This window comes from Ceratina calcarata, unplaced genomic scaffold (genome assembly GCF_001652005.2).
Source record: "Ceratina calcarata isolate Rehan_Ccalc_2016 unplaced genomic scaffold, ASM165200v1 scaffold368.2, whole genome shotgun sequence".
In the NCBI taxonomy this organism is placed as follows: Eukaryota; Metazoa; Arthropoda; class Insecta; order Hymenoptera; family Apidae; genus Ceratina; species Ceratina calcarata.
The window spans coordinates 329,005-342,699 of NW_017159898.1; the positions used below are offsets into that span (position 1 = coordinate 329,005).

The 13,695-nt window shown below is 43.2% G+C and overlaps 2 protein-coding genes across 3 annotated transcripts in view; one reads left to right on the forward strand and one right to left on the reverse strand.

Moving 5' to 3' along the window:
• Atg16 (Autophagy-related 16) overlaps positions 1–13,695 on the forward strand; it is a 417,335-nt gene that overhangs the window by 184,428 nt on the left and 219,212 nt on the right. The window lies entirely within an intron of this gene.
• The window catches only part of neo (ZP and PAN domain-containing protein neyo), a 188,331-nt gene that overhangs the window by 4,581 nt on the left and 170,055 nt on the right, over positions 1–13,695 (reverse strand). Inside the window, exons 6-7 of the mRNA XM_018025810.2 lie at positions 7,963–8,299; positions 5,926–6,591 (exon numbers count right to left, since the gene is read on the reverse strand). Of these exons, the coding sequence (XP_017881299.1) occupies positions 5,926–6,591; positions 7,963–8,299 (1,003 nt within the window). The remainder of the gene's footprint in view (positions 1–5,925; positions 6,592–7,962; positions 8,300–13,695) is intronic.

Sequence of the window (13,695 nt, forward strand, 5' to 3'; positions counted from 1 at the left end):
TTCCTCCCCCGCTCGTTTTTCTCCCTATACGACGTTAATAGGATCGCTGACGAGTACAAACGAAGCGAACAGCTCATCGACGGCCCAGTAACGTCGTCACAGTTTCGATCTCGTGTCATAATTTGTCATCTTCATTCCAATATGAACTACGTAATATAACTAACGTTCTGTACTGAAGTTTCATTGGTTTAGTTCCGAAGGAAACGATTATAAAGTTTCCCCATTTTCTATACGGACATAACAATTTTTAACACGTGTTGCAATATTCCGTCGAATCGATGATAGCTGCTCAGCAATTTTCGTGTTCGCTTGCCAACTAATTTTTTCCTCTACCTTTTTCCGATTTAATTACCCATTCTATGCATTAACGATCCCCTCGCGCTCGTTCCACTTCCGCGTGCGCGTAAAAAACAACGGAAATTATTAACGAATAACGTTACATCGTTGAATGGACGAAGTAAAAATTAGACTCATTTATAGCCTGGGAAAACCCAGTTTTAATGGTTAACACGATAAGTATGCGGTTCTTTGTTCGCGTGATACAATTAGAGCCGGTACTTAACGCGTTCGCTACGAGCGGTCCCCATGAAGGAGAGGGGAAAAAAAGCTGCCGCATCCGCTATTTTCCACTAAGAATTCTTTAAAACCGTCGGTCCGTCCGGGCTGCAACAATAACGGTTGTTTACTCGGGAAAGGAAGCGCAGCCTTCCTAACGTTTATTACCATATCGTAATGACGCTTTGACGAGCGTACACGTCATGGATAAATGATCATCGACAGCGTGGCGTATATCAGGTTTGCCTCTTACGCCTTTTTAGTAATACTCCCACTGCAGGTGCAGTAGCGCATGAAAGCACTTGGCGATCTATCAATTTTATTACACTTGTGCATTAAACATTTTTTAAAATTCGCAACGGTGGATCACGATTATATTCCTGAAATGAAATCTAAAGTGCATCGTATACATTTTGCCTAGTCGTATTTTCCTAAAGTTGACGAATTTATTTCGCCCGATAACCCAGCCAATTCGCGTGCATTGCGAGCTAGATACTGCCCTTATCTGTACGCACGTATAATCTTTACGAGTGAGAATTTTCCGTTTTCGCTCCGGAGTTACAACGCGAGGCGCATGTTGCGCTGTTTGGTTATTCGCGACGCTTCTTCCAAACGAGATCCTTATTCCGCGAATCGTAATTTCCTGTGCGCGCGGGACCACGTGCAGCCGGCCGGTGTTGGCTATTCGTAGATCCAGGCCTCGTTACCTGGACAAGTCTCGGGGAAGGAAATGAGGTTACCTCGCGTGATCCGTAGAATCGGCGGAACGAGATCGTGGTACGAATGGAACGGGTTTCCGGTTCTCCGCCGCGGAGGGGGTGTCAGGGTGCACACGACTCGGTGATATATCTCGATGCGCCGCGTCTTTCCTCGATTAGCGGATATAAATTTGCCCTTTCTTTCGACCCGGGACTGTTATTACTTTCTAATAAAGCGATATTGCTCTCCGCGGCACGGCGTGGTGCACCCACACCATCGCGAGCAAATGATGTGGAACGACGAGTTAACGAGGCGGTATGCCCCTTGTTGTCCCCCCCTGCCGCCGTTGCCGTCGCACCCCTCCTTATAGCTTCCCCACCTGGAATTCCTCTTCCTACCTGCCACTATATCGTAACGATCCGTTTGTTTTACTCTTGGACAGATGAAACATCAATCGCGTAACCTACCTCAGGGCGTTCAACTCTGCCGCGGATGTTCTCTTACCATTAGAGAAGCTGCCCAGCGTGATAGAATCGCATAAGTTTCTGTGTACGACTCCTAAAAATGTAACTTAAATGTACAGTTTAACAGGATATCCCTTGTTACCCTTTATCTTATCTCCCGATAATTGGCTACCAATTAGCGCATCGTTATTCATTTGTTTTATTAACCAGATGAAATATTAATCTAATCTATCTGAGAATGTTCAACTCTTTTAGAGTCTATGTGTTCTTAGTTCTGCATGAGTGCAATTTTACATGCCAAGTATGGTTAGCGTAGGTACAAACAGGGAAGTTGAATATATAGAATTACCGTTTAAATAACTGAAGAAGTTACTCTCATTTATGGGTTCTCGATTCGCGAGAAACGTAATTCGAAACGATGCATCATGCCACTTGAAGGGCATCTAAGCGGAGCGCGCGGTGTATCAATTGCGTTGCATTAAATGTTTTTTAATTAAATGTTTGCGTCAGGTAGGAATGACTAACAGAAAGGGCGCAACATAAATTTCTATCTCCTCTCGTAAATTACTGGACTGGAGTGTATCGTTCAAGAAACCCGGCTACGCACAGTTTCTCGGTACGTTAAATGAACTTTAAATGTGCGTAGCAGAATTTCTGACCTCGGCACTTGGTTTGATGCTGATTAATGAACACGTAAACTGTCCACCTCTTCCGAGCAACATTAATACGTACGCTCGCAGAGCTAAGCACGTATACGCGCTTGGGAAACTTGAATGCTTCTACCTATCATTTTATCAATGTAGTTCGAGAATTTTAATGGATTTTACGATAAGAATTCATTAACCGTTGAGTATCTTTAGAACGCGTATATCTCGCGAAGAAAATTTCCGTTGGTAATGGAATGTTGCAATGTAAAAGGTTAAGCTTGATAAAGATGATAGCGTGGCGTCGTTACGGATGCTGAAAGTTTCGATTACGTAACGTTGGGGAGAGGAGTTAAAGGGTTGCTTTATCGAAAACGATCGCCACAGGTCCGAGCACGCTGATGAGGAACTCCAGGCAATAATTGAAAAAAAAAGAACGGAGGAAAGGGTGGATTTGAGGGAGCTTATCGGCCGGATGGATCTTGTACGCGCGAAGTTCACTTAGAAGCATAATTATATCGTAGCTAGAAAACTCGAAATCGTTCGTGACCGTGACAGCTACCTCTTAAATCATACGATGTGTGAAGTTCCTTATCGCGCGCGACGATCTTGCGGCGATAAAATTTGCAAGAATTAATGATGCTCCAAGGGCCCTCGCTCGTTCCCTCGCTCCCATCGAATGTCTTCCCGCATTACATACTAATAGCGGCTCGTAAGCTAATTTTCGTGCTCCCTTATGCGGCGTACGCGGAAGGAACGATCGTTATTAGACGAATAATCCTTTACGTCGTTAACATAGTCCTGCGCCGTTATTCATCGATACGCTATTGCGATTAAAATTGCGCCGGTCATTTACGTATTTCTTTAACGCGAGAGGAGGATAACGAGGTGGAACTTGTTAGGTTTAAGATGGATCGTCGCGATCTTAAAATATTCTCATTCTTTTAAAGCGAACCCTTTAACTTTTTGCCATCCGTGTATAAATCATGAATAAATTCATCATCACGTCTGTAAAACAATCATCGAATCGTCCGGGTGAGGATTAATAAGAGGGAAGCTATTTTTGTTTCTAACATATCTTGAACACATTTTGAGAAATTAATGTTTGAAGCAAATTAAACCGTAGGTCTAATAGATTTATCTTTCGTAGAACGCGAGCTACCTGATCCATTTGATGATCTCAATTTATCTGAAGCGGCTATTATTTCTAATTTTCTAAGGCAGATTCAGCGTAGCCCCGGTACACTGGCGCATTCAATTTATCAGGCGCGCTTAGGCGCGCTTAACATTCTCCGAATATCTAGTTCTGTCGAACAAATTGCTACCCTCCTTCGTCAACGTGATCGCGGTAGCTAATTTTACGCTTCCTCATGAGGAACACGCGGAAGGAATGATCATTACCGGTGGAACGATCTTTCATATCGCGTTAAGACAGTCGTGCCCCCGCCATCGGTCTTGATGATTAAGGCAAACCACTATCGCCGATCTTTTATTTTCCCAACCGGCTTTCCGTCTGCATAAAATCATATTATAACGAGCGGTCGCTGACTGCGATTGAAATTCCCAATTTGTTAATGTTACATCATTACTTCCCATTTTGCATAGAACGTTGCATAGATCATTTCGTAAACGTCATTAAAAACAATGTTTTTATAATTAATTATTGCATTCATAATGGGAGTCACAGCGCAATTTACGAGTGAACCGGTTTAGTGACAAGTCATTTAAAAAATACCAGGACGAGGAAAGTGTAGAATTATAAATCGATACATTAAATTGGTTTCTAAATTTATATCAAGTACTGCATCTTCGTTTAGACCTTTTTCTGTGACGATTGAAGCAATGAATTTCAATAGTAGAATAAATGAACATATTTTCCAGTAATTCGACGCGACGGTGAGGTGTTTATCAAATTGATTCATTCTTTGTAATTTGCCGCCACGTCAGAGGATATTCTGTATGCATGTACGTACACACGTGTACACTTTGCACACGGGAATTGCATTTCACTGATGATTCAGCGGCATTTCGACACCTTGACACGATCGCGCGGAATGTCTGAATCGTTGTTACATCTCGATAATGTCATCCATCTCGTAGTGGGCGTGGCGTGATCATTGATCAACGTCTTTGGTGTACGCATATACCCGTGCATCGAAACATATTGGCTACTTTTCCGCTTCCTTCTCCTATTTCCGCCCGTTTATTTATGTTCCGCTATTAAGCGAAACGATTACGCCAAGTAAAAATGCAGCAGCCTAACGAGTACTGCAGAGAAAATTTATAGGACGCTTCCTAACACGAATAATAAAAGTCATTATCAACTCTCATTAAGTAAAATAAATAACAGTTCGCGACGTTATTATAAAGATATATCGGAGATGGATAACCTGATTTTCTAAATTCACGTATCTTATATTTTTATTCTTCTCCCGAATCAGAAATCAGAATGGAAATATCTCTGGGGACCTCGGTAAGTGATATTACATTAACCGCAAAGTGAAATACATGGGTGGAAGCTACCCGAGGGAATTTTATTTACGCTGTCACACCTTACGGCGGGCTTTACACGTTCTCTATCCCAGAAGCAATCAAAAATGTTCTATCTCACTCACTAAGTTAGATAGTGACGCGACTGATGTTACGATATGTGCAATATCTTCGAAACCCATCGACGTACTGAAATCTTATTAATTAACATATTTCTGCTTTTTATCATTTCATCAAAAATGTGGTTGTTCGTTTAAAACCCGTTTGACCACTTTTATAGGGGGAATTGTCCCCGCGAGTAATGTTTCACGTCAAGCATGACGAAGGGATGTTTGCTTTCCAAATTTTCAGGCAGCAGACCGAGCATTACTATGTTGAGAATAATGAGGCCCCCGAAGCCACCATCAGCGCGCATCATGACACGCCATCGTTAAGCGACGGCGCATCAACGATGTGACCTATTACGGCGCGAGCAAATTGCTTCCTGTCGTAAAATCCGTTTGAGTGATTGATTAGCATGAAGTCGGACCGATTGGCCGGTTCACTTGCTCCGCGTTCCTTCCACAAGCCGTCTCTCTCAGCCCGGTGTATTAGAGGTTCGAAACAACGTTATATTGTATATCATAATGCACGTTCCCATGTAACGGGCCGCGCCGCGCCGTTGTAAGTATCGACATTATCGGCGTCAAGCATCTCTATTAGCCGCGACGCTCGCGGTGTCTGTCAAATTAGAATCGGTCTTTATCCCGGTTTTTATCGTCGACTACGAGAAACAGGCGTGGGAGAAATTTCAAACACCTCCCCGGAACCGAAACGAGTAATAACAGCTTGCGCCTGTGACAACTGTTGCCTTCTAACAGCCTCTGCTATCCCATTCTAATCGCGTATCCACGTTTCCAACGTCTGACCGTTTCTACACGACCATATTCATGTGAAAGTGTTGAATTGTCTTCAATATAAATAGCTTGACTTTTTTTAGTGTTATTACTGGACACTTATTACTTCATTAAGTGCAGTTTAGAATCGCGTTTGAAAATGACACGTCAGATGATATATATTAGATCGGAACTTACCTTGCCGCTGTTAACCGACTTGTAGAGCGGTCCCATGATGACGTGATCGGTCGGGCAACCGTCCGAGTCAATTAGGACTATCTCGCTGGAGTCGACGCCGTCCATGGCGACCAGCTCACGGACGAAGATCTCATAGGGGCTGTTCGGGTCGAGGATCTCGAACTTGAGCGCCAGTGGATCACCGACTTCGGCCGACGGGATGGCCTCGTTTCCGCTGCGATCGGTGATCTTCATGGCGACGTTGGGCGAGTCGACGATCACCTCCTCGGACAGCGCGGGCGTTATGTCACCGTGCACGCCGAGATCGACTTCGTTCGACACCGTTTTGTTGGTCAGATCGTATTGACAGGTGACGGCCAGCCCGAGATCCGAGCTGGTGACAATGGTGTCGTGGTGTTGGATCACGACGTCGTTCAGGTACCGGCCCAGGCCCTGTTGTCTGATGTTGCACTCGAGATCGTCGTACGCCATTCGGAGCTCGAACTCCAAGGCACCCTTCACGTCCTGCACGCACGAATTCGGCGACCCCTTCACGTACACCTTGCCGTAGAATAGCTTGCTGGTCTGAATTCGCGTCACCATATCGCCCGCGCGGCAGTCGATGGTCACGTTGTAGCAAGAGCTCAATTCGTACGTCGATCCCTCGGGCACGTCCAGATAAGGTTCCTGAAATTAGTAACAAACATCTTTTCCCATCTTGCAGACAAATATAATATATATATTAAGCATAGTCCTTTACGATATAATTCTTCAACGTCTGTCAATGATTAAAAATAGTGTAAATTAATTTCATATTATCATTTTATTATGTTAAGGTTCAAATATGCATATTTTCATATTTTTTGTTGCAAACGCTGGTGAGAGCATTCCAATATTAATTTACTCGTTTATGCAAATACGGTAATTCCTCTTGATAATACGATAATCCAAGTGGATAGGATAATAACGATTTGCATATTTCTGCTGAAGTAGTCAATGTTAATAATTATCTGCTATATACAAAACCCCGGCTATCGTAAGTGTGTCGATCCTCGTTTATCGTTTTATCCGCTAACTAATTGCTGAATGTATCAAAACCGGAGCAGCTCGTTCATTGCCAGAATTATGGCATTAACTCAAAGAGATATCGTCTCCTCACATTATTTGTTAATTACCAACGCGTAACCTGCTATTTAAGTTGTTTCATGAAACGTGCAATCATTTTAACATTTAATTTATTATCGCATTAAATTTCGCATTTTATTTGATTACGAGGAAAATCAAGAATTGAATTTTTAATGTGTTACAGAAAGTGAATTAATTTTTAATTATATCCAAACTTATTGAGATCGCGAATAATTATTTTTTTCTATCTGGTTTCACTCGATACAAATCACGAAACGCAAATAGAAATCGTGGGACGAGGGTATGTAAAAAGCCGTGTTCCAATTGGGCGCGGGACACGGACCGGAAATAGAGTGAGCCGATTCTTCAACAGGTTGGCGAGAAGAAAATTCTTTGTCTTGAGTTAGCCACGGCGAAGCGTTCTCTCGTATGCAGAAGCCAGGAACCCACCGCCCGCAGGCTCGATAGGGTAAGCATCTGCGATGGAAACTCGATTTTCCACGAACGCGACCCGCTCTCACGGCGAATTGTTCCCGGTTTGCACGTGCGCGCAATGTACATAATCAGGTTTACAGAAAACCTCCACCGATCCTTCCTATACCGAGTAGGTATCTACATGTGGGATCAGGCTTGAACTCAACGACTTCCTAACAAATTCCCACGCCCGAAATCGACGTTCGATCATTTTACATAGGTCTTCAAAAAAATTAAAACTATTTCCTTGCAATGAATTATTCTCACTACGTTTGCCTATCGCCTATGTAATTTTCTGTTTTGTTTTTCAAATTTTTAGTGATCGATAGAAAAATTAAGTCTTAATCAATACAAGTCGCAATTATTTTTTTTTGTGATATGAATTCATATAAATATATTCATAATGCAATTGATGAAACGATCATAGAAAGTTATTCGATTAATTGCGCGATTTCCTACCTGGATATCCGAAAGTGTAGCTCTGGAATGATGGCTGAGTCGGCAGACCATATCGCCAGTGTCACCGTAATCGTAAGAATGGCAACGGAACGGCGAGTTAAGACAAAGCTCGCGGCACTCTTCGGCGCTACCGACATCTTGATAAACGGAATCGACGGTCTTCAGTATACGGCCAGACAGTTTCTTGAATTCGCACAGTTTTACGGGCTCGTCCACGCAATGATTTTCGAGATAATCGAATCCCTTGGCGATTTGGAACGCGCTCGATCCAGCCACCGTCAGTCTATCCATGTCGGAAAGCTCGCACTGCTTCGTTGCGTTCGCGTAGTTCGCAGATCTGTAACAGAAATGATATGTGCACACTGTTAAATTATTCATAGAAAGAAGAATCTCAATTTAGAATAATCATATAGAGATATATACTTGTCTGTCAGCATATTTTACGATTAAAAATAAGACAAAAGTGTTACGCGACGAAGCAATGAATAAATCCACTCGTATTACATTTTCGCAGTCCATAAAGAGGCATTATCTTTGAATTTATAATAGAAACTTCTCCAAAATAGTAAAGTTGGTGATGGGCAAACGTCGGTTACCGCAAATCACAAGCTTCAGCTCTATCATTCGTCGCTATCATAAAAGCTGCGTCGTCGTCTCTACGCGACGTGAATACGCACGATTGGCCTTTACGACGTCGTCGGTTCTTTCGGTGATCAAGAAACTGTTGATGTAAAACGAGCAGAAACTGTTCCACGGGGCGCGCGTTTAATCAACAAGAAACCCGTCTTTAATGGTGTGAAACAGAAATATCGCGTTCACAGAGCCGCTCATTCTCTAAGCACGTCACGGTGAAATATACGAGCGTATTAACGCGGACTTTCCCTTTTTGTTTTTTCGACAGACGCCCCGGCGCCGTGGGTTGAAGCAATTATTACATGCTACCTGGACTTTATTGCCCCTCCCTCTACCGCGCCTCCACGTAATAGTAGACACTCGAACCGCGAAAACACTAATTTACTGACGTTTACAGAGAAGTCAACCGGGCAGTTTCCCGCTTCCAACCCCGGTTTTTGTCTCGTCTTCCTTAATGCATGCATGCGCGATGAATGTAATGCTAGACGAGTTATCCGGGGGGACAAGGATGTTTTATCGCTGTTTGCTCACTCCTATCTTGCTTTTTGTTCATTGCAAATAAGTAGCGAGCAGATACGAAACGCTAGCCGAGGCCGGGTATACCACGTAATTGGTATGGCGCGTAATAGTTCCTTTCGGACAGGATCTACGCATGTAAATTGCGAATAGTAGTATCAGCCTTTATTACGCGCGTTCCTGGAAAAATGTTCGTTTTATGGATTCAATTTCCATTAATCGTACACTTCCGTACAAATCTTATATGAACGTTGCTGGTCAAACGTAAAAAGTTTCTGACCGAGATTTACATTGTCAGACTTGTTATTATGAATCTCTCATAATTACGTTACATACGTTCATGATGTTATTTAATTCCCAAGTTGGGATTTTAATTATCCCTAGAAACTGTAATAAGTGTTCTCAAGATTCGAATATCAGCTAGCGATTATCTTCTAATCGAAGTTCGCCCGGAGCGTTGCGTCAGTGGCCCGACCCTCGTTTCACCATCAGGCTCAAAGTGAACAGCGGGTTACCAAATTTATTCGGAACGGCTCGATCGACTTTGGATTATATTGCCTTAAGACCTGAATAATATTCATCCCCGGTACGTTATGATTTCAATATTCTCGGGATTCTCCACCGTAGGAATCCGAGTCGAAAGATCACCAGCTTTTTATGCTTTATGGTTCACTGCGATAAACGCCGCATCGGCTCCCATTCAGTCGGACGTATATCGAATCCGAGCCTGGAGGCCCCGCGATTATCTCGGAATCTTTTCTTATTACATCCGCCAAGTGTTAATCTTTATCAAACCTCTCACTATTTTTTTATCATTAATATTCTTAAGAAATGTATTAAAGAATATCTTGTGAAAAAATAACAAACTTTTGCTTTCGAGTTGGTTTGATAAACAAAAAAGTTGGTGGTACAGTTGAATTGCTGGCGGTTCTTTTAATCGTGGAACGCACGGTCTCAAAAGTGTCACTTTCGCTACGCGTGTACACGGGTACTCTGTGGACAACAGCAAAAGCAGCAGCAGCACGGTTGTTTTTATTGATCGACCGACTAACCGAACTCATCAAATTCAAACGATACTATCCGGCGAAATGGCACAAACAAAATACAGAAACGGAGAAAGGACCGCGTAATGGGACATATCTAGTTGACCGTCCGTTCGTTAAATCAACAAGTATCGACAGAGAATTGTTCACGATTCGAATAATTGGCCGAATGGTATGCGCGTTTCTGGCCGCGTTTATTATTCATCCCGCGCGTTCGCGCTCACGGAAAATCGCTTTTACCGCGAATTACTTTTATCCGATTCGTTGATCCGGCCCGTGATTGTAGCACGACAAGATTTACGCGCGGCCACGCATCGTACACACCCCTCGCCGCTCGTCATCGATCTCTAATAGAAACGTCAAACGATATTTCGCGCGCAGATTGCTGCACCATCAATATTGCTTCCGAAATCGAGGAATTAAACTCGCCCCTTCCTCTTTTACTTTCCACCCTCTTCCCGTGAATTAATTTTCAACCACTGGGGGGTCACGTGCACTGACCGATTTCAACGCTACCTATTACCTCTTCATTCACGTTTCTATTTTATTCTCGCTGCTTGAATTATTTTTACATTCGTAGCTGAATTAGTGAAACGTATCGGCAAGCTGTTCATAAAAATTGTTCTCTGACAGCTGATCGTAAAGAATTATTTATTGGATCGATAGAACTGATTTTAATGTCCAATACTGAACACGCGCATTCTAGCATTCTACGTATGTATATCCATTTCAATGCATACATGAATTTTATACTGTTACGTATTGTCTTTCTTGAAAGTTCTTGGCCCGTCGTTCAACGATAAGAGCCTCCACTAATTTTCTTTTCTTGGACTAGGTGGGGGTAAAAGATATACCGTTGCCGTACAACTTAGAGTAAACCTCGAGGGAAATTTTAACCTCCCAGGCAGATGTTAAATGCGAAGTTAACTTCGATAGAGCGATGTCCGGAGCCTCCCACTGTTTCACCCCGTCCCACCGTTCTTGTCCCTTTTTTTTTACCACCCGCCTTCCCTGTTGCTCTCGCTCCGGGTCAGGATCTCTGTGTCTCTCTTTTCGCCAATCGTAATTCTCGTACCATCTTTCCGTGCCGGGCTATTTCGAACAAATGGCGGGACAAAAAAGGCAGCGCGAATCAGGGTTGAAGGGGCCGGGAGGGAGGCAGGGATGGAGCGGAGACGGGGAGTAAGACGAGTCAGACAGTGGAAACTGCGCTGCCGGAGGCAACGACGGAAAAGAATTACAAGTGACTCGCGGCCCCGCTGCATCTCGATGAATCTCAAATTATTCGTCGCGGCGCGGTGCGGCGTTTCAATACAGTCGAATCGAATTGTGTTCAACGCATCTAACTTGCATTAAATTTCCATCCGGGACCGGCCGACCGAGGAAAGCTCGGCTTTAGGACGACCGGGTCAGGTAAAATAAATAAATCGAACAAGTAAATGCGATTCAGCGGGATCGCCTCCGAAGGGTGGGAGGAAAAAACGACCCTTTTACGCGTTCGAGTGTTGGTGCCGAGGGTTGGCCCGAGTTCGTAATTTCTGCGAGAACCGTTTACGACAAACACAGACCTTGCGGCTTTTCAGCCGTAATTGAATTTCTGCCAGTATTTAAGCCGCTTTGACTGCCGATGCTTTTTTCACTTTGAAAAAATTTTTTCAGACACACCACTGTTCAATAATACGGTTCACGGGTTGCATTGTGCCGTTCGAATATCGATCGTCATCCAATTTTTAATATCGAAACTGTTCGTCTGAATTTATGCAAATAATCTTATAAACGATACTGCTGTACTCCATGCATGTGACGCGTCCTATCGGAGCCAGAAAAAATATCGCTGCTATTAAGCTATCTTTGAACGAATGCTCCCGCCGGTGACATCTGCAATATACGCTGCTCTCGAAGTCTCCGCGGGCTTGTCGTGATCGAGAGGAAAATTTCGTCGCGAACCTACGGGACCGATAAAACACACGCGGACGGCTGCGTTGTGTTTGACGATCTCGCTTGGGCCCGTGGAGAGTTCGATGAGAATAACTGGTAACGCCAGTAAAACATAAATTGGTCTGAGCATCGTCGACAATGATGGGCGAACACTTTGAAAAAGTCTGCGAGCTCGAGTTTTAAAATCTATATTGGAGTAGTGGAGATGAATTAAACTTTTTATTACAATTAAGTGCAGTTACATTAAACGTATCATAGTATGTTTGAAATTGCAGCTGAGAATTCTTAATATGAAGCGTTTATACATGTATTATGTATATAAATACTTAAACTGCTGTCAGTCCATAGAATAATTTTATATGTTCTATAGAGAAATGGGAAGAATCTCGGGACATAACGGGTACGGGATATATTTTGCAGCGGTCAATTTTTACCAGATTTAATCCTAACTGTTCGCATACAATCCGGTATTCGGTGCTTCACGTCACGTATGCCGCGGGTATTTTATGAGAGGTACGAGTATCCGTGGACATCAACCGAAAAACGTTAATTTGCATTGCTCTTTTAGAGTCACGCGGCCCCCCTTTTGTGTACACGGGCCGACACTGTAGACTAATCCTCCGATAAGCCGTTATATTAATGATCCACCCGGCAAAAACAAACTCGGCACGGAGTCTCCGTGCACACGCGAGATACCCGAAACACGGTTTCATATCTGTGCCACTTTTTCTGAACTTCGTACAAAGTAATCGACTCTGGATGCTGTGTACGCGTTCGCGTCCCACGCGCAATTCGTAAGCGTATATCAAAACGATATGCCACAGTTTTTTTCCTCGAGGTCCCGCTGCAAATATTAAAATCCGACTTTCATGGCAAATGTACAACCGATATGAGTACGTACAAAGCTTGTAAATTAAAAGAGCAGTTTGTACGACAATTAAAAATGTTTTTTTTTTATTACATGAAATTCCTCAATTTAATGAATAACGAATTTCACATGCTATTCGTATAGCATGGGAGTTATAACATATTCAATAAAGAAAAATAACTAAGTTCATAGAACGTGCGGTTTCGTGTGATAAAATTAGTTTCGAGACTCGTTTTTCACGTAAAAATACGATTTAACACCTTGCGAGGATCATGTTAAGTAATAGACAGAGTTAAGGGAGGGTGAACGAGCTGAAAGAAACGAAAGGGGATCAGATAAAAGGGAGGTCAAGATCGGAAGAGATAGCGTGGGGCAAGGAAAGTGGAATTTCAACGGGCGTTTCCGTAGTTACGAACGAGCCGCGGCTCGAGCCGAAATCCTCGCTATCCATGTGCTATTACTCGGAAATATACGTCGTCTACGCAATCCCGTGATGCATTGCGCGTTCGGCTGCGACGAGACGAGATCCCTCTCGATCCGAATCACTCTTTTTTTTTTTCATCCCTCCGTACAGTCTGTGTACAAGATTTTACACGCGATAAACTAACGAACGAGATATAATCCGGAAACATAATTTACATAAGGTTTTCCAACATCGTTTACCAAACATTTTTTTTATACTGTATAAAATACTGCAAATGGTACCATCAAAATTTTTCAGTATAAACGTATGGT